The sequence below is a fragment of the Saccostrea cucullata genome, unplaced genomic scaffold (genome assembly GCF_032062105.1).
Source record: "Saccostrea cucullata isolate Sc308-1 unplaced genomic scaffold, CSIRO_AGI_Scuc_v1 ctg2035, whole genome shotgun sequence".
Taxonomy (NCBI): Eukaryota; Metazoa; Mollusca; class Bivalvia; order Ostreida; family Ostreidae; genus Saccostrea; species Saccostrea cuccullata.
Genome location: NW_026926195.1, coordinates 129225 through 152541, shown reverse-complemented (window position 1 = coordinate 152541; position 23317 = coordinate 129225). Strand labels below are relative to the sequence as shown.

The following is a 23317-nucleotide window of genomic DNA, read 5'->3' as shown; positions in this document are numbered from 1 at the left end:
GTGCTTTTTAAAAAATAATTCACGAAACGGATTATACCCTGTTAGGTTATCCTACCAGGTTGATACTTTTCAAATTGCGTCGCAATTAAATCAATGAAAATAAATTTGATGATCACATTGTTTTTTCGAAAATCTTTATCTTACCTACATTCAGAATTCAATTATCGTAGTCAGAAAAGGAAAAAAAATAGTCAGCTTAAAAGATCTCCTCCGTGAAAAGTAAATAAAGTTTTTTTGTATACAATGTATTTTGTATAATTTGGATAGTTATAATGTAATCCGAGGTAACCAGCCCCTGCATAATATGCACTGTTTACAATCATTTTAAAGCACAAAGATATTATGCCAAAATTTCATTATTAAACAAATTCTAGTATTTATTTTGAATTCATGTTAAAAAAGAAAATCTCTGATAAAATAAATTCATGCCTTTTGATCCGTACATTAAAAACCCTTCGGTGTACGCCATTTAAACATTTTCTATATTTAGTATGTTTACGAGACAAAATGGTGCCAAACACATAGATGTTTTTTATTATTATTCACATGTATGTATCTAATGTACCGCCATCTTTTCAAATAAAATATCGATAAACGAGTGCAGTGTGCGAAAAGGTATTTCATGTTTCTACGTACCACTATGACTTGACTGTGTGCTGAAGATCTCAAAGTAAGCACAATAAGGAAACCATAAATTCTTAACTTCCTTGTTCTCCTTGTTGTATAACCGATATTGTATTCAATCAAGCAAAACCGTGTTTTGGCATATTCATTCAATTATTCAGACTTGAGATTTAAATAATTTTTTGCTTTAAACACGGTGTACCATTATTTTTTAAGGTAAAACTGAGAATTACCACAACACTAAGTAACGAAAATACTTTTTAGAAGAATAAAGAGACCAGAACAATTAAAAGAAAAGAAACAATCGAAATATATTTTTTTCTTTTTTTCAGAACCATTTGTTAATTGAGTGATTAAACCAAGTGGTCCAAGCAAGTTAAAGAATAATGAAATGAATCAGATATTTTTTTTTAAATGTCGTTCAATTCAAAGACATCACACCTTGTCAGTGGAGGCCTGCAACTTTTAACTTGTACTCGAGATTTATGGCACATGGGCAGTGAGAAATCTATTTTCATTCTTCTTCTACTGCGACACAAAAACAATGTTTTATATGGTTTTCTCTTAACAACCTCTGTTCTGTTCTTTATGGGGGTACCAATTTAAAGATCAGTTCCTTATTCCGTTACTTTGGGATAAAAACCGATCATACTATACTGTCCCGTTCAGTTGCGTGATAATTATGAAAACATGTAAGATATGTATGTTGACATACAACCTATTATTTTTTTTATAAATTTTCTACATGTTAAAACATAATCGTATCTTGACACAAATAAGGCACATGTTGGTACGTCTACATAATTTTGTTGCATATAAATATTCATGTTGAAATAGACATTGCGTGCTAACATAACATGGATGTATAACATAATTATTTTGCATGATAACATAAATATGTCTCTTGGCAACATAATCTCGTTGCATTGTGCATGTATAATGTCCGTAGATACTGGCGTTAAAAAGAAAAGCTACCCATATCTGAAATTATTATGCTTCCTGTCAGTTTGTCTCTATATAATCCATACCCTACTATTCTCGCATAGTGGTCTAACGTATCTAACGTGGTCTAACGTATCTAACGCATAGTGGTGATTTATATAGCGTAAACACACTATGCCGAAATAGTGCACGGCTTTATTTACTGAAGAATATTCTTCAATGCACACGCCGGGGATCGAACTCACGACCATGAAATTGTCAGTCCGATGCCTTATCGATTACGCCACAGAGACGATCACTGATTGATAGAATTTTATTATATATATAATCTTAATTTATACAATTGACACAAGAAGGAGAAAATAGACAAATATTATTTGAAAACAGTTATATTATTCTAATGAACCTTAGATTAATGTGTACAACAAATATTCAAACTAATTACATACAGATCGTTAGATGAACTGATATCATAGGGTCATTAAAACGCTTTTTTATATGACGCTTGATTGAAGGATGTAAAAGAAAATTATCAATGAGAATCGACGTCTGCAAACAAATAAGTCTTACTAACAAAACAGAAAATAAAGATGAGTTGCTTTGGGACAGAAAATCCCGACCTATTTAAAGAAAGTACTAGTAACCAAAATAACTAAGCATGCAACCAATTTCAGCATGAAGATTTTGAATGAGTTCTTGCAAGTGCGCTGTGTTAGCACCGATATTTTCAGGAAAAAGTCAAATGGATTGCCGCATAAATAATTACAACAGTCAGCATAATATTAACAATAGTGTTGCATTATGCATGTACTATGCCTAAATAGTAGGCAGGGTTTGACACATGGTGCACGAGCCTCCGGCGAGTGCACCATGTGTCAAACCCTGCCTACTATTTAGGCATAGTACATGCATAATACAACACTATTATATAATTATATTGTCTAAAATGTATAAGATCGGTAACTTGCTTGTTAACAATTCTCTTGCATATAGACACAATTTTCCTCCATGTTGACATATTTTTTGCACTCTCCTATTTTTATCAGGATCCGTGCTACGAAAAAATTGAGGCTTTCTATCATTTTCGTGCAAGTTGACACTTAGCATGTTGGTGACAGAAATATGCCTGCATACATAAGGTATCCCACACTGCAAAGATGTACAGAAATTCAAAGGGTATCGTACGGATTCGTAAATGGCTCTACACTTGTTGTGGTATAACTTTGTATATTGTCTTATATTTTATCGTCTTAGCAACATATAAAGTGTTTGACTCCTTATTTCTACAAACACATTTTGAGTTGTATTAAGATGTTTTTATATAACTAAAGGCAACTTCTTTTGTTCAATAAATTATATTGCTTAAAGTTTCTTTCGACTGAAATAAAATATTGATTTTCAGATATCGATCAAAGCAAGATATTTAATCATAATATAGTGTTGTTGATATGACAAAAAATAATATATAGTTATATCGATATAGATATATGAATATTTTCAAAGGAAATCAGATAAAAAGTGTTTTCGAATTAACTTTGCGGTGACGGGAATTCTTATCAATCTTCACTTCACTGGGATTCAGTGAAAGCTTGTGTACCATGTATTTGCTATCGTATACGATTATAGGCTACAAAAAATTAAAATATTTGGTCTTTTCATATATTTGATTTTGGACAAATTATGCTTCATATAAGTACAAAAATAAGTCTGCATATAACGGGATGTAGTTTGTACTCATAGGAATTCTAATAGATTGAGTATGTGACCGGTCTGTAGGGGATGCTCACCCCTCCAAGCCACCTGAACCAATCTCCAACGTTCTGGAGGCCCGTGATTGCTCTGCTGCTTTTTTGTATTGTTTTATGGACTTCTGAGCTTGAATATAGATGTTTATTATGTTTCATAGGAAGACCTTGTCTCCAAACACCATATATATGTTGTCATTCAGAACATTTGGAAATGGCAAGGCAAGTTTAAATTAACGAGTTCCGTTTTTATTGAAAAAAGCAGCTGTCAATGATATCAGAAAGCCAGGACTTTAATTAATCATAGGGAATGGTTTTATATGAACTTGAAAAGTTGTGAATATTTATGCTGTTGATTTTGGTGGAATTTTGGGATTTCAATTTATTTCAAAAGTCTCTGCATTTTTTTATGTTTCTTAGATATAATGTTGCACAGTACAAAGAAAACAAAATTTAAAACTTTTTAAAATCTTGGGAGGGATCTTGGGAGGGTTGCTAAAAGTATAGTTTAATTTCTACCCAAAGTAAATTTTTACAAATGATACTATTTTCTAACAGATTCAAAAAACAGTCAGGGCAACAAGGCTTCCAGATATAAATTTATTTGTGTTTTAAATGAAAAAAATTTATTTTTGGTAGATGAACATCATAAAATTAATATATATATATATATATATATATATATATATATATATATATATATATATATATATATATATATATATATATATATATATATATATATATATATATATATATATATATATATATATAAGTAGTTTTCACATAAATTAGGTTCAACTTTCAAGGAAAAAGACGTTATAGGCGCGTCAGAGTTGCTTATACCATGAAAACAGAGTTAAGTAATAAAAAAAATTTAGAACCTTAAAGAAGAAAATTATACAACGAAAGCAATTCTTAAAAAAAATAAATGTAAAGTATTAGAAAAAGGATTTGAAAATCCGGCATTGGATTATATTAATTGTAAAGAGATAGGACCACACACTTAACGGCAATGTAACGTGTAAATATAGAGTTAAATAAATGACGCTATATTTACACGTTACATTGCCGTTAAGTGTGTGGTCCGCGGGTATTAATCATGTTAATCTTAAAAGGAAGTAAATTGATTTCTTTTAAATCAGACACCAACAAAACAAATATTCTTATATATTATATTGTACTCATTTGAAATTACTAGTGAGTAATATAACGAAGATTGACTCCGTCAGCGAACTTAACAGTTTGTCAAGAGATAGCTGTTGAAATATATATCTAGTTCATAAAAGTATCAAATCTTTTCTGTCTTGTACTTTTATCTAGTTCTCAAAGCGTACTTAGTTTACTGAAGCATTAATAGGAAGAAAATTTCAAATAATTTTTTTCAAATACATGTATATTTTATTTTGTGTATGTCCTTTTTGCGTACATATAAATAAAATTTTCATTAGTTCACCTTCTGTGGGGATATAAGGAACTTAAAATGACAGTTGATTTCCTTATTTTGTTTGCATATAAACAATATCCCCTCTTTTGAATTCTCTCTCTCTCTCTCTCTCTCTCTCTCTTTTAAATCATATGGATTGTAATTTGATCTTTTCTCATTTAATCACATGATCTCACCTCTGATGTTTTGGTGGTCCGTGTTTGCTCTGCTCCTACATCTTGTATTGTTTTATGGAATTTAAATCCTGAATACTGTTCGTTATCTCCATATAATTCATTACAATGTATTTTTCAATGGTCATGAATTAAAATCATATACTCGTCAAACATCTCCGATTGTAAGGTCTTTGTTTTTGTTTTAAATAATGATGCTTTTCTTCTTCTTGGCCAAATTATCCCGTTAGAACTTAGTGGAGCTCGTCTCATCGGTTAACATGTGATACTTACTTTTTCCTCCAAGACACCAAATCCCACCATTAAAATTATACATGTATATCCAGAATCCGCGTTTATACCATGTTGACAAAAATATATTGCTTGTAGTTTTTAAATTGAGATTAATTGCCATTCATTATCTCCATCTTCTTTATTTTTTGCATTTTCAAGCGACATTGTCATTGAAAACTCGATTCCTTATCGACAGGTTTAGAAAGTGATTACTTGTTTAGTAATATTTCCTTGTAGTACATGTAATTAGTAGTTATAAGGATATTCAAACAAAAGGTTTTTTTTAAAAACAAATGACCTAAAAAATCGAACGATTACAGAGCTGACCATGAATATTTAATTTTGCAATTTAGCATAGTGTACATGGTGTGTAAACCAAACGCATTTATAAAAATTTGCAATTTCTTGCGGGAATTATTCATAAGGAATATCAAAATCAAAGTGTTCTTATTTTATACTTTTCCATAGGTATAGGTAACTGAAGCTTAATTCCTGAATACTTTGTTTTATTGACAGACTAAGTTACAATTAAAAACAGTAAAAAAGTCTCCTATCGAAACCCGTTTTGTGTTAACAATAACTTCTGCATGTAGCCTAATCAGTGGAAATATTTAATCATGATAAACTAAAATTCATGAAAAATGTTTCTTACAAATTTGATATTCTTAATTGGACTAGATGTTTGCTCAGGATACGGTATATATATTTTCTATTTGTTTTTGATTTTTGTTACTTGATTTAATTGTAGCATATTTTGTTTTCTTCTGTTTTAATAATATGACAGTTCTTGTCTGATTATCTCAAGGAAACACATTGCTTATGATATTTATTTTGCAGTAACACTGATTTTATATTATATATATCTTGTGTTAATTTATTTCTAAAAATTGCATGGAAAAAGTTTTTTCAGATTTCAGTCTATGTTTTCGATTTGGATGAAGAGTGAGCTAAAATTGTAATACGTTGATGAATTGTATTCTCAAACACATACCCTATAGGAAAAATGCGATATGTCAAAACCTATTTATTTTTTTTAATATTTAAAACCGTTGGATATTGAAAAAATTTAGTCTCCAGTTTAGTTGAAATAGGACGATGGAACTTCTTCAGTTAATGTGTGTATGTATATGGAAATACTCATTTTATGGTTAAAGTAAACTTAAAATCTAAAGGTCTCCATAATTCGTCAAGTGGATCTCACTATATAAGAATCTTTCAACACAGAAGAAAGACTTAGATAATGACTCTAGAATTAGATATCCCTCGAGGAGAAAAGCTCACTCTAATGTGCATTCTCGATGGAGGTCTCACAAAGAGAGGATGTATAGCTCCTCAACTCTAAAAAACTTAATACAGTCTTTGGTTTAACATGTTTTGCATGAAGAATGTGATGGAATTATAATATCTAGTTCAGTAAATAACTAAATCTTTCAACATAAATAACTTTTAAGCAATAAATTTCATAGAAATCTGAATCTTATATCCAGAAAATATACCATTAATACATATAAAAGATTATTTATTTTTCATTGTTCCTGGTTATAATATAACCTAATATTCGGATTAATATCACGACCAATTTCCTTGTCCAATAATTGAAAATAATGATTGAAATAAAAACAAAATTAAAAAAACGCCATTATTTATTGTCAGCATGTTTTGTTACTGCACTTTACAATTTGAATAAAATATGGAGATAACAATAATTATGCAAACACAAAGTTCATTAAAAGAATACAAAGCAAGAGCAGAACAAACAAATACCTCAAAATATCAGAGGTGGGATCAGGTGCCATAAAAGAGTGAGAATATCCTTCTCTCTGTGTGTGTCACACCAGCAGTGTGCCCCTTGTTATGATCAGAAAAATATGTATACAATACAATGTATAAAACTTGCCTACAATTAGTATTCAAAACATCAGATATAACATTTGACTCAATGGTAAATTGTATTTGCTTGAAATTTATTTTCTCGACCATAGATCTACATTACAAAATGATGACTTCAAACGAGATTGTTGAAATCCTTGATTCATCAAACAAATAGGGAGAGAATTTGTCAAACCGTTGTTCCTTTCATTTCAAGCTCCCTGGGATATATCGAGTCGAGATATGAATAGAAGTTACTATTGTTTATCGAAAACGCGTCGTCGATACATCTTAATGTCGAGTTGAAGGCTACAGTTTTTCTTCTTCTTCTCGTTTAAAGGAAGGAATTGAACCAATTTTGCTTTGTACGAATAAAAACAAATAACAATCTAAAGATCATATTAATAAAATGTTTTCAACATTAAAAAAAAAATAATTGTCTATTTACATTAATTTTATTATGTTTATCTATAACAGTATGATATTAATACATTTGTAATAACAAAAAAAAAAAATGATATTCATGTAGTTTAGGTTGGTTATAAAGAAAGGAACATAACCTTTCTTTATATAACAGAAGCTCGCTTGAGGTAGAGGTTAGAGCGCTTGTTCTAGAATTGCAGTGTAATGAATCGGTTCTACGTCAATGGATCGAATGTTACTATTGGACACAGAGAATGACCTTCCGTATGAGACCGTTTAAATTTAGGTCTTTGTTGCAGTAAGGGTCAGGACGCAGAAGACCCCTCACGCTTTACGGTCGTACATGTAACTATCGAGTTCATATCTCCGTATGCGTGACTTAAGAATTCTCAAAAAGGGACGAAAAACAACATGGGGCGTTGAACAAACAAATAAAGCTTCCTCATAACTGTTATTCTTTTTATATTCTTACACGAATCAATGTGACAAAAATGTTTTTCTTTATTCTAAAAACAGAATTATCTTATTGGTAGATCTCAGTAATCGATTTTAAATGTATTTCCTTTTTGTACATTTGATACTTGAAATTAAGATTTGAATATCATTTTAAAATCTGACACCTTAACTTAGGGTAGGTTAGTTATGATAATCTGTTTTTTTTTCTTCAAATGTTTGATACCTCCAAATTTTTGTTGATCCTCATACCGTCAATATATATATCTAATATATTTATATTTTAATCTTTAATAAATGTCTAAAGCATTCTGAATGTTATTTGTATAATGACTTGATTCTTCTGATTTATTTCTGAATTTTAAAGCATGGATGGTTCAACCTTTAAAGAAAGACCTGTGTTGACATAATAACATTTGAAACTTTATTTTAGATAATTTGTCTTTAAATCGGACTGCAGACGAACGCATTATATTTCTCTGCTCCAAGGATTTTAGCTGCAGTCACTATAAGGCAAGCAATGCAGTTGATGGAAATATATCAACATGTGCCAGAACAAAGGTTATTTCACCTTACGGTCCTGACCACGTGTCCTGGTGGCGTGTAGACCTTGGAAGCATAGTCAGTATTTATAGTGTCAGGATACAGTTCAAAGACTATGGAGAACAACATGGTACTTTTGTAAAATCAGCAAGTACTTAGAAAAAAAAAGTAGTATTCTTACATTAATAAAAGAATACAAATACACGAGAGAGAGAGAGAGAGAGAGAGAGAGAGAGAGAGAGAGAGAGAGCATTTTATATTGGCTTTAATAATAATTCAAACCACAGGTCTACATAACTACGATAAATTATTGTGGAAACTTTCCTTCAGAGTTACTGTACAAGAAGGATATTGAGATAACGAACAGTATTCAGTATCAAAGTCCATAAAACAATACAAAATAGGAGCAGAGCATTCACGGACCTCGAAAACATCAAAGGTGAGATAAGGTGCCATGGAGGAGTGAACATTCCCTGCTGACCGGTCACACCCGCCTAGTGCTCTTGTCATGATCAGGAAATAATAGAAAAATCCGTTGTCAATTCAATTTATAAATAATGGACTTACAATTAGCAAGAAAAACGTCAGTCAACATTTGACTTAATGATAAATTGTATTTACTGACAAGGTCATTGTATCGACATAGAACTTACGAAATGGCGACTCTACGATAGACTGCTAATATTTTTGTTTCATCAACTTGTTTATCAATAATTTACTTCGTTTTAGAAAAAGGAGACAATTAAGGTAAATGAAAGTGCTTCACCATGTTTGTTATTTAAAAGAAAGATAATTTGTTATGATATTCATAAAAGAATAAAACGTAATTGGATGAAAAATGCATTCGACCCACTTTCCGAGCATTTAAAATTTTCTTTTTTCTTCAACTTTAGAAAATGACAAAAATCATATTTTGAGAACGCTCGTTGCACCCACATATGTATCAAGTAAAAAAAAACGAAGATTGTCCTCCTTAGAAAATATAGAAGTAGGTAATAAAAACTCTCGCTTTTTGATCAGAAGACGTAGGTTCAAATCCCAATCAAGGCAGGCGTTCGCAGGATAATGTATGAGGCGCCGTATTTTAAATTGACTCCGAAAAAGGGATACCACCTATTCGAAAAGGTTATATCACCTATTCAATTCGAATAACTGATATAACCTATTCAGCTTCTTAATAGATTATACCAGAGTTTTAAATAAGTGATATCACCATTATTTGTTTCTATTCAACCTATTCGAATAGGTGATACCATCTATTCGGATAATAAAGCGATAAAACTAAATTAATAATATGAACAAGTGATACCACTTATTTGGATAGATGATATCATTTATTCGAACTTATGATATCACTTATTTGAAAAGATGATATTAGAATATGTGATACAATCTATTTAAATACTTGATATCACCCGAGGGCAATAAATACAAAAACGCACCTCATGATAAAGAATCTTCACTGCTTAATGGTGCTGAGTGCTGAGTAAAGGTCGAAATTTTAAGCCCTTGACTTGTATATGTTGTTGTCTTTTTATCAGATAAAAATTAGGGAATGTTAAATTAATCGACACACAATCAATAAAAAAGACATTTTGCACTAATATATATGTTACTTTAAATACGGCCATTATCATATCAAAATTTACAACTATAGACATCTTAAAATCGATTATTCTGACCATGAAGACATAAGAAATAATGTTTACTTAAAATTTGGTTGTTTTCAAAATTTATCTTTATGCAACTCTAGCTGCTAGACAAAAGGGGCGTTTTGCAGGATTCTCTTTGTACGTATCAAACACAATGAAACAAGAGGAATTGTTTCTCTGTTACAAAAATGGACCTGAACTACCACCCTTGGATTTCACCATAAACTGCTCCAAACATGGTCGGTACATCAAATATTACAACGAGAGACTTCCCAACATAGATTATCCTGATGTCTATGAACTCCAAGCATATTCTCAATTGTGTGAAGTTACAGTGGAAGGTCTGCATTTTCATAAATGCATTTTTTTTTAATGAAAAATATTTAGAGATTGATTAAAATTTCATTTTGTTTTTAATTTCCATGTCAAGGTTGCAGAACTCCAGGGCGTTATGGCAGTAACTGTTCTCTCCAATGTCCACTTAATTGTCAAAATCAGCGATGTGATATTGTCAACGGATCCTGCCTTGGATGTCGGCCTGGATGGACAGGAACATTCTGTAATCAGCGTGAGTATATACAACGATTTTTCGAAAATACATCAAAATGTTTCATTGCATCAAATACAAAATCTTATTTAAAATACCGTTAATCTGGAAATTTTTACGTCGATTCTATTTTGCGAATCTGGGTCAAAATGCTGTTGATTAATTTTTACGTTTCAAAATTTTGTAATTGACCCTACTTTGTTTAATTATTTTTGTTGAATTATTTTTAAGAACAATATTTTTCTAATGGAATGAACTCGAAAATTTGCTTAAAAATTTATTTACAGCAAAAATCTCCAGATTTACTATACTAAATAATGATGTTAAGGGATCTAGAATATGAAATAAATTCATAAGAAATAAAGATGCTAAAATCTTTGAACTTATTTCAAACCAGGTTGAAACTGTAAGGACATAATAACTAAATGTACATGTACATTTTTTGTTTGTAATCTTGGGGTTATTTTAACAAATTTAAAAACATCAGTTTTTTTTTGCCTCTGAAAACCGCTCTGAATACAAAAGCGGGAAATATTTAGTAATCGTAGTACATAAAGATAAAAGAACTTTAGTTTTATTAGATACTTAAACAGTATTCTTTTTTTTACTTTAGTTTACTGTAGAATCATTTTATTTCGTTGGGTGCAATGTTCGTCGGAAAGCAAAGAGCCATAGCTGCCTTACCGACGACACGGCCCACTCAAGTATTTAAAAGGAAATCACCTGTTTCTATTTATAGACACATGTACCTTTTCAATTCAAGATCAAACTAAATGCATGTAATTATTTGTGGACCAGGTATATTTTCATAGTTGCAAGTTTGTTACATGACAATCATTTTACTTGTTCAATACTCTTATTCAAAACAAGATTTTTAGAAAATTTTGAAAATAAAACAAGGTAGCAGCTATGACTTTGGGACATTAAAATAATTTAGGACTGTTTTTCCAGAGATAATTTCAAGGTGTAATGTTGTATTATATATCTCTTACATTATTTATACATGTATTATAAAATAATAAAAGAAAACATAGGAAAAATGCACAGAGAGAAAAAAATAAAAGCATAGATAAGAAACACGCACTGTGAGACTCGAACTCACGATCATTATGTCTACAATCCAGCAATCATACCACTGCGCCACAAAGTCATTGTAATTGGATGGACAAATTTAAGACAGATTGTTGAATCTTAAAATAATTTTGAGATGAAAACTTAAATACATTTTTCAACATTTTCAATATGAAGACCACCTTTAACCAAAATTATCTAAATGTAATGAAGTGCAGTCATATCCAAATAAAGTTATTCAGAAGTTGTTTTTCTGGTTAAGGGTGGTCTTTTGCTACAGTTTGTCATTGTTTAGGGGGATACCTCAGTATTTACTATATTCTCCATATAAACTGAACGATTTTTATATCTATCATATGAGGGAACTATTAATATTTAAATATTATTTTTGTGTGATATGCTTTTAGGCATGTATAAACTAACATTGTATGACAAAATTTTGGTTAAATAATGTATTTTAAAAATCACTACTAGAATAGGCGAAAATTACTATCAAATGCGCTATGGCTCTTTGACCTATTCGTTGAGACGTATTTTTGTGGGTTAAATATCAGTCACATTATTCAGCGATGGGGTATACGATGAGAAATCGATGCGTTTTTTTTTTATAAAAATGGCGTGGTTGCCGACCGGACACCTTTAGTAATCGGACGGTGAACTGAGGCCATTTGGCGAATCGGTGGGGGTCATTGGTAGAAAATAGGTTATAGTGAAAAATCAGCGGTGACTCCACCGATGCCCCACATCGGTAACCCATCATTAACACATCCTTCAAGGATTGGCCGATGGATGGCCGAGCATCGTCAAGTGTCCGTTGAATCAGAGGTCACCAGTGGGTTGAGTGTTGGGCAACAGACATCGGTCAATGTTCGACCAAACATTGGTCCATAGTCAACCGAGGTACCAACGGTGTTCACCAATGTATGAGCGTTGTAATATACATCGGCCGATTACCCTGGAACATCGTTTTATGATTAGCAATGCATCGCTGGGCCTTCATAAGTCCGGCAGGTAACCACACCATTTTTATCAAAAAACGCATCGGTTTCTCATCGTATACCCCATCGCTGGATAATGTGACTGATACTTTTAGGACTACCAGGCCGATGTGGATCAATGTTGGGCATCGCTCACACCATGGATTACCACCGATTACCATCGGCCGGGAAATGTGACTAAGGCATTATTCGTAAATACGAAGGTTTTCTATGAATCAATATATTTACAAAATAAACGTCCATGGTGATAGAAATTTGTGGTTAAGGATGATCCACGAATTCCATGAACATCTGTCCCCGATGAACCATGATGATTCTACAGTAAATAAAAGTGTTTTCAGTTTGTGCAATACATCAAAGTTATTTGTACTAATTTTATCTCAAAAAAGTAGACAATGATTTTCTAGGGATAGATAGCATTCAACTTTGATTTAATTTTGTTCTATTATGACGTACAATTGTTAATTTTAATAACTCGTGTATGTAAGAGGCCTACGCTAACGTTGAAGCGTATTTCAAACAAGTATATGATATAAAAATTATCCGTCCCAACTGAAAGCCAGACATATATAATTCAAATTAGGAAGAGGAATAGAAAATTTTCTTCGGATATGCGGGTTGATGGTCTCTTTTTATTGATTTTATTTTTCAATAATACTATAATATCGTTTTCCAAGCATTTTCTCGTAAAGAATTATGCAATAAGTTCATTTAGTAGAGAACGTTTTAATCTTGGCCATCACTAGCACCGATTTGTGTGATTTGTAACGTGATTACAAATGTAATCAAATTGTGATATCACTGCATAAACGAGGAATGTCCCAAAAAGTCGTAAACAGGGAAAACAGTTTAGTTTCTCTTTGCCAAAATAATTTTTTTTTCTTGTCATAACAAAAAGTAACATTTTATGATCATGCATTTCAAGATTCAGGATGATATCACATTTAATAAGAAAATAATGAAAAAATAAAGAGAGAATGTAAGTGTACATCGGCACGCGAAAGCAAGCTTATATATATTCATGTCTCTTATAACATCAAGATCACTTTTCTGCTTCAACGCATCCGTTTGAATCCAATAATTTTTCTAAAGTGAAAAACCACTCATGACTAAGGGACGTATTTATATTCATTAGTCCTTCTTTTATTATTATTTTGGCAGATTCAAATTTCAGTCCAAATCTAGTCGAAAGATTGCCTTACATTGTAAGCAGCAGTGAATACACACTGTTTGACGTCGTTCGTGGACCAGAACATGATCCACTGTCTGCGTTTGACAAACAGTACTCTACTTCTTACATGCGGTAACTATTTTCGATAAAGAATAAATAAATATCATTGAATCTCATACCATTTAAAAACAACTCCTCTATTAGAATCTAGTACGTAATTTCATTTCTGTACTCTTTACCTTCTCTGTTGTATATAAACCATAACAAAACAATTTATTACATCCCCGTGCGTCGGCTACGCGTTTGACGACGTTATTTTCATCAAACTCAATTCCAACAACACTTTGAAAATCACGACACCAATCGTCCGTTTTAAAACTATTTATATGAAAATTTGACATGTTATTAAAATTTAGATTCTGGTTTCACTGATTTAAATCTGAATTCAATGTTTTTAACATAGTACCAAAGAAATAAAAACAAATGTAACATGCAGTTTTGCGCATAAATTATTCCAAATTTTGTTCGTGCGCCGACAGACCATATCGGCCGTCATATAAGTAGTCCCAACACTAATAATATGAAAGATATATTTATAAGAACTCACAATTCAAATCAACATTGTATATATTGTGTCTATGCAAAATTTGGTTTGTTTTGGCTGCATATAAACATAATCATTGTTTACGACCTTTTGGGACAACCCTCGCATGTTTTTAGATACATAACTGAAAAAATGATCAATGCAAAATGACTGCATTTGAATATGTACAATATTATTAACAAAATTTAATTTAAAATCTTAATATTTTTTTTGTTTCATCCAGGCATAGAATACATGTAGTTGAGTAGATTTCTTATTAGTACAATATTCGGAGAGCCAAGTACTTCTTTGAGACTGAAGCTTGTAACTGTACGAAAAATCTTGTAATATTTATTAGATTGCTCAATAATAAATGCAAATTCCCGTTTGAAACTTCATTTCACAGTTATCTTTTCAAGAAATCAATGTTTCATACCCTGCGTACATTTACAGATTTATTAAATGATTGTTGTTAGTCATTTTTTCGTTTACATTTTTTATTCAATATGGTCGAAAGCACATCTCAATTAAGGTTCAAAAGTGTTTTGTTTAGTATAATGTTAAATATTTTAATATTGTGAACAAACTTTATTTGAATGAAAGTAATTTCCGAGGGATACTCAGCAAACCTGTTACAATTCTACGAGGGTCATTCAAAAAGTTCGCAGACTTTTGTCCTAACTTTTTTATTTAAAGTCATATTAATCCAGATTTGGTACACATATTTTAAAAAAAAAAATTCGAATAATTTAAGTAAAAAAATGGATTGATTAATTGAATATTGTTTTACGGCAATTTTTCAGCCATGTTTCGGCGATTTTCATTTTTATAAAAATAGCAAAAATGGGATCACGGAGCAACGTTAAATTTGAGTAATTTACTAAATTGCAATTTATAGTATCTATCTTTAGCCATACCTTCAATAAATGGAGCTGAAACGAAATAAAATTTACATGTTTAAATTAATGCTTGTTGTATTGCTTATGATGCTATCAGGTAATATAATAAATCGCTCCGTTTAAAAGATATCATTTTCTATATTCACATGGACTTGATTAAAAAAGGCTAAAAACCATAAGTTGGAGAACGTCACGGAGCAACGAGTAGCAATAAAATTTTGCTTTGCATTCGGGAAAATTCTTTAACAAACTTAAAAAATTCTGTATAAACCGGGAAATATGTGAAAAATAAGCCGTATATTTGTAAACGATGGAAAACACAATTTTTGAGTGGTAGCCAGTTTGAATCAGACGATGGATGGGCTGCAAAGAAACATGTTATAGTTAAAAATCTTGTCAAAAGAATCAAGTACGTCATTAAATGTGATGTGAGTTTCACTGTTGCGGAACTAATAGAGTTACATGTATTACGCGGTAAAAAAATAACATTGTTAGCAAAGAAGGTATCAAGTGTTATGGATACCTTTTTTTGAATCAAGAAGACGCTACAAACTGTGTATGAAATAAAAAAGCAGAATAATTTTGGAAACTTTCTCCACGCGTTGGTTTTGACATTACAGTGTTGGTTAACAGTGCTCAGTGATAACATGAGTTCTAATAAATCAAATGGATTGAAACTCCACACGTCAACAAAATAAATGTGCTTATTTACAAATATGTATCGATCTTTAATCTTGTAATAATAATATGACGATGGGGAACATTGTGTATGCATTTTTTAAATGAGCTTCGTACTGTGTATTTATTTATTATATACCTAATGTGTATCACCCAATTTTACTGTTGAATTTACGCTATCACGTGACGTCGTGATCCGATTTTCCGGATCATCAACATGTTGTTTTCTGAATCCATATCACCACTCTCTGAAACTGATGACGTAGTACGCAGAAATATGACGTTATTTTTCTTGCGCGTTAAAAAGTCCCTTGTTATTATGCTTTGTTTCATGGATAAATGTTATGCAATTGATCTCTAAAGTTTTCTTTTGCTATATTTTGCTAGTTATGAGGGGGTATATAATAAATTTATCATTATAACAGTAACTTGATCCGAAGGGTCGTATCACGTCGAGTTGACAGGCGCGGATCATCAGATCAAACTTTGCGTCTTCGCGTCTCGTTAGATCTGATGATCCGCGCCTGTCAACTCGACGTGATAAGACCCTTCGGATCAAGTTACTGTTATAATAATATATATGTATCGTATATTTTCACTCGAGGAAAGTAACCGTCACGGATGGAATGCACGTACTTAAAAGATGACACGAATATATATTTCTTGAAAGTATGTCTTAAATCACAATTTAAGATTTGTTTTCTAAGCATGCGAGGTTGGTTTTTATGGACTTGAGTGCAGTGGGACTTGTTCTAGACACTGTTTGGATAATACGACTTGCAGTTATGTTAATGGAAACTGCGAAAAAGGATGTGTAGAGGGATTTGGAGGAATGAAATGTGAAGAAGGTAAATACATTCGTTCAAGTTGTTTGATGAAAGGAATACTATGGTATTTTTTACTACGCGGAATCAATTACCAAACGATGAGAGTAATTTTGTCAGCATATCTGAACTACAGTGCTTATGGGTCAAGAATGGACCAAAAGTTTGCACAATCCTTTAATAACCACTCATTAACACGTGGGCGCATGAAACATAATATCAACTTTAAAGCAGTGCAGTCACCCGCGTGACGCAGTAGTTAGAATATCTGCTCTAAAGTCGCGGACTAAATCGATGTACACGTTGCGGATTCGAATCTCATTGTTGGACGTGGGGACGTACATTCAATGAGTTGTATAAACAGTTTATGCTCACTGAAGTAAAATTTTCTTTTATTTAATGTTTATTATTAATAATTGATCTTTTATGATGAAGTTGGACCATATCTAGTTGTCTGTTTTGTTGCCCAAGTTTGCGTTCATGTTTAGATATAAGATTTATGGGTTAAACCTGAAAATATTCGAACTTTTTTTCTTTTACCCGATTTTATTAAATATCCGATAATTTTCCGCCCCCTTTTCCGCATAATATTGTTTCCCAAAATAGGCTGATTAAACCCTAAAGTGTCGTGATAGAAGCTGGCACTAGAATTCTCAATGTTCCTGGGTGCCATGTATAGGTCAACATTTGCAGCTCTACTTGGTGCCGTCTCCACATGAGTGATTTATTCTCGAGGGGGACGTTAAACAGAAATGTGTGGAGATAACGAACAGTACTCGAGCTTGCGCTCAAAAGTCCATTAAACAGTACAAAAATAACAGCGGATTAAACAAGGACTTCCAGAAGCAATAAAAAGAATAATAACTTATGCACTCCATATTGTGTGTGATTTGGTTCGTATATCATATTTTGATTTTGAATTCAAAAATTGCAGTGTTGCTTCAAATTATAATTATCGCTTCATATTGTAGAATGTGAAAATGGTAATTATGGGAAGAATTGTGCCTTAAACTGCAGTGGAAACTGTTTACGTAATCTAACCTGCAATCGGTTTTCCGGTAAATGTGAAGAAGGCTGCACTCCAGGACATACTGGTGTGCGTTGTGATGAAGGTAAATTAGAAATCTAGAACTTGTAAATTTATCAATGTGTTCGTTGTATATACTTGTATAGAAATTTATGCAAATGTGAACACGCAGCTTTTAAACCTGCGCAATCCAAATATACACACATAAGTCCATCTTTAATTGTATACAGACACCATGGTATAATGTCTAGTCTAAATCCGCCATGCATAAGATGATGATATTAGCAAATATAAGCAATAAAAAAGTTCATTCTTTGCATTAATTTGCTGCTCATTTGTGTAAAGGAAATCTATTTTGTTTTTGTTTTTGTTCAGTATGTCCCTTCGGATTTTTTGGTCAGAACTGTTCAGAAAAGTGTAGTTTTACCTGCAAGAGTGCTTGCAATCATGTGACAGGGAATTGTAATGCTGGTTGTAAAGCTGGCTACCATGGCGAAAAATGTGATAAACGTAAGAAGATTTACAAAAATATATATATATATATTCACAAAAAATATTTATCTGTTTGTTAATTTATTTGTGTTTATTATTAATTTCTCTTCAATATTTTTTCTAAGTTTGCCGCTTTGGTCGATACGGGAATAATTGTTCTAAAGATTGCAGCTTAAATTGCGTAAACCAGTCTTGTGACCACGAAATGGGTGCATGTAAATATGGATGTATTCCAGGTTGGGAAAACCCCAAGTGTTCTGAAGGTATGGTTCTTTTCTGTCTATGTGATATTTTCATTTCTCTCATTCAAAGTCCATACAAGTATTGTGTACGCATGCATTTTCTTTATTCCCAGCATAAATCACACAAACATAAAGCTTTTCTGATCACAGAGTGCACGGCGTACGTCTTTCGCATGTCTTCTGTCGTCCTAGCCATTGTCTTTAAACTTGAAACCTTTTTTGTCACTTGAGTAAACTCAGTTGACCTATTGCTCTCCGTTTTCTTCCGTCATCGTACATCGTGGATTATAATTTAACATTTTCAGTTTCTCCTCTTCAATCACTAATTATAAAATCTATTTCAACCAAATTTGGCAAAACGCATCTATTGGTAATGATGAACAAAAATTGTAAATTTCATTTTCCCAAATATCTGGGGCCTGATGGGTGGGGCCAAAACAACCAAAATGAATGTAATCTTTGAAAAATCTTTTTCTTTACTACTGGACATCAAGTAGTCAATGAAACTGTTTGCTTGATTGTAATAGGAATAGAGTCCTTGCACTCTACCAAATTTGTGAAATTTATGGCCCTATGGTCAGGGTTCTGGTGCTAGGACAGGGCTTTTTATGTCATAAAGTGAAAATGCGTTTTTTTTTCTTTTTGAAAATGTTTTTCTCTGCTCCGGGGTATTAAATAAAGTAAAAAGTTCATAACTATTTTTAAAAAGGCTACCTCTTCAAAAACTTTGAAAACCTTATCCTGCATATTTTAATAAAGCTACGCGAATCAAAATTTATTTATTGTATCTTGTTCTACATTATAATAGCTTACTGCATGAATTTCAGAATGTTCACCAATGACTTTCGGACCAAAATGTAAATACAAATGTAGTGGTCATTGTGCAGGATCGGATACTTGTAATCACGTGACTGGAATTTGTGCAAAAGGATGCGCAGACGGATATAATGGATCCTTCTGCGACTTAAGTACGTAAGACATAACTCGTGAATTTATGATATACATATTTTTTTTAGAATTTCAATTGTATATAGTAGATCCGATCATGAAGCAACTTCATGTCATACCTCAACCAAACTCTAATAGGATATTATATCTTTCATACAATGTATTTATATTTTATTTTTATACGTGTTACAAAGAAAAATAAAGTGGTAACAAAACATAATGTACATGACGACGTTACGTTATGTCTAGATATATGTCTAGAATAGTGTTGTGCAGTTTGCTTCCATGATGCAAGTACAATCACGTTCCATTGAAAGCTGTAACTGAATTTAATTCATATTGCCATATAAGGAAAATTTATCTGATTTTTTTTTTGTAATGTTGTTTAATGTCCCTCTCGAAAATTTGTAACTCTTATGAAGTTGCCATAAGGAAAGACATTCCTTGACAAATGAAAATGTTTTACACTGAGATGCATAGTTCCGAAGTGTTTTACCTTCTCCTTTCTATCTGACTTGTCTGTCTACTCTGCTTATTTTTGATCGCTTGTAAAATTTATCACTATGTTGTGCAAAACAATCAGGATCTTTCTGTTTGGGTCACAGTTTGAATCTTAAGAAATATAAACAACATAAACATGCATAGAAGTATTTAATAATATAGGGTTATTGAACTTATAGTGGTGAATATTGGCACAAAATGGCAGTACAAATGCTCGAACTTGCGAGTGTATTTGTACAGCCAACAGGTGTCAATATTCACCAATATAAGTTCAATAACTCCTTTATTATATAGCTAAAACATTTTGTAATAATTTGTAATAATAATTTTAATTACTATAATAAAATCTCAAATTAATGATTTTTTAGTATCGGTATTTAAATCAACGCCTGTCCTGTAAGTGTTAAAAAATTGACGATTTTTTGGTTAAAAAAATTGACGAGTGTTAATTTTGACAAAATATTTAATCAAGAGTTCTGTGATCTTTGAATTCACGGGGAGACAAAGGCAGCGTTAGAATCACTAAAATTTAATTTTTGTACAGCAGTGTGCATGGTGTGTACGATTGTACAAACTATCTAAGTGTGTAAGATTTGATTAAATAGTTGCCCTCTTGTAATCTGTTTTCATTATAAGGGGTCAGTTACTTGAGGTGACAAACTAGGTCAATTTACACGGCGTGATAATCACGCTAAGTTACGCATGCAGTATTTGATACACTAGTAAAAAATTCAATGGTTTAATAAGAGTGATTATATATCACTGTGTTTTTATAACTAATTACAAAGGAAATTAACAGTAAATTTGATCTAATTTAAATAGGGGAAAGCCGAGAAAATTAAACGGTAATGTTTATAATGGTCCATGCCTGTTGTGAGGCTATATTTAAGATTCACAGGCTTTTGGATCGCTTAAAAGAAATTGTGTGAAAAAAATTTCAACACCTCATTTTTTTAAGCGATCTAAAGGACTGTAATATGATTTGAAGTTTGACGAGTGTAAATTTTGACGAGAAAAGAAAAATCGCCGATATAGTCAAAATTAGCACGTCGTCAAAATTTCCACGTTTGCAGTATCGCATCATTCTGATGAGCCTACCGAGCGTTATGATTTGCTTATTTAGGTCTTAATGGGTCTAATACGTACTATTTTTTTATATAAATAATTTCCTTTTTGTGTAAAAACAAAAATAAACACATCTTACATAGATAACACTCCCTTTCTATAATTTAGTTCTTAGAATTCGACTAGACGACTTTTTTGTTTACAACGAGGCGTTCGATATTGAACGCTCGTATATGGAATGTTTCGGGCATACTCATATACGTAATACAAACTCAGCGTTCAATAAAACGTCAAGATATTGAACACTAAAATTCTCTAGATAAATTTTTTCGGTAGTATTTTATTAGAAACTATTTATAACCTATATAATATAATATATTTCACCATAATAGAGATGTTTATACAGCCTTTGGAACGAAAGATCTTCCTTCTAATGAATGTAATAAATTTTGGGAAATAGCTCATCCCTAAAGTGACTTGAATATAATTAATGATAAAAGATGTTTATTATATATAATGAAAAAAAAAATATCTTTTACTATATTTATTAGTTTGAGTATATTTTTCTTGAACTGTATACATATTTTTCCTAAAATATGCATTTTAAATTATGTTAGAATGTGTGGAAGGATACTTTGGTACAAATTGCTTGCGTCGGTGTTCAGAAAACTGCACGAACACTTGTAACCATGTTAGTGGAATATGTTACTGTTCCCCTGGCTTTTCGAATGATCCTTATTGCAAGGAATGTAAGTATTTTAAGCTCATCAATAATTTGAGTAATTTTTTTTTTGTTTAAGCTTAGTCCTGAACATAAACCTTGATGACTGTACTTTTGCACTCCGGATCCATCGATAACAGCATCATATTTCAGCAAACATAAGAAATTGATTATACAAAATTATAGATATGTTTATGATTCATATTTACATAATTTGTGTATTTTCAGTACTCAGAGGGGAACAGAACGGTGAAACAAATAGCAAAACAGTCGCACTGATTTTCTCTGTTGGGTTTAATTTCTTACTGCTTTGCTCTGTAGTCTTCTTGATCAGGTAAGAGGGAGATATTTACCTGGTAAAGGGGATTTTTTGACAGTAATTTCATTTCATAAGCATCGAATTCGTTATTTTTCTATTTAGAACGATTCAAATCAAGAGAAAAACTGAATCAAGAACAACAAAACAGAACATGGAGCCATTAAGTACTGAAAATTCTATGGATGTACACTATCAAGATTTGGAAACAGTAGACCGATCTTTCTGCTACGAAGAGCTACATTGACTACGAAAGACCATAAATCTCTTTATCAAAATTATAATGATATATAAGAACAACAATGCTTATCTATCAAATGATCCAAGATTTTACCTTATTATTATTCTTGGTTAAAGACCAGTATGCATGGTAAAGTAGGTATTATCTCATTTGTTACATGTATTGTGTAGATCTTCTGTAGATGTGTGGAAAGAAGAGAAAATGTATCTAGCTGTGTCAATTAGCCCTAATTAAATCAAAAAAGTTATATTTTTTGTCTTCTTTATAACGACGACTCAACTCGGATATATGGGTAAGTAGTTCCAGAAAATATTTTCATACGCCAATGGTTTTGAGAATTAATGGACCATGCTGAAAAAATCAAGGGTATTTTAAGAAATGTTCTATAGTTTAAATTCTTTTGGATAATGTATGGACATGTAGGCAGGTGGACGGAGAAAGACAAGAGAAGGTTTGACGGATCAACTGAGAGGATATTTGGTTGACAGGTCGACAGGTTAACAGGATATTTGGTTGACAAGTCGACGGGTTAACAAGATATTTGGTTGACAAGTTGATAGATTAGCATGATATTTGGTTGACAAGTCGACGGGTTAACAGGATATTTTGTTTACAAATTGATGGGTTAACAGAATATTTGTTTGACAAGTCGACGGGTTAACAAGACTTTTGTTTGACATGTTGACGGGTTAGCAGGATATTTCGTTGACAAGTTGACGGGATAACAAGGTATTTGTTTGACAAGATGACGGGTTAACAGGATATTTCGTTGACAAGTCCAGTAACAAGATATCTGGTTGACAAGTGGACGGATAAACAGGATATTTGGTTCACAAGTCGACGGGTTAA

General features: G+C 31.8%; 1 protein-coding gene across 1 annotated transcript; it reads left to right on the top strand.

Moving 5' to 3' along the window:
- Positions 1-8462: 8462 nt before the first annotated feature.
- LOC134271061 (multiple epidermal growth factor-like domains protein 10) lies at positions 8463-22660 on the top strand. Its single transcript, XM_062753319.1, has 11 exons — positions 8463-8622; positions 10246-10485; positions 10575-10712; positions 16799-16939; positions 17887-18027; positions 18318-18452; positions 18560-18697; positions 19504-19644; positions 21808-21939; positions 22140-22245; positions 22333-22660. The coding sequence occupies exons 2-11, from the start codon at positions 10299-10301 to the stop codon at positions 22472-22474; spliced, it is 1401 nt and encodes a 466-aa protein (XP_062609303.1). The 5' UTR covers positions 8463-8622; positions 10246-10298; the 3' UTR covers positions 22475-22660.
- The last annotated feature ends 657 nt before the right edge of the window (positions 22661-23317 follow it).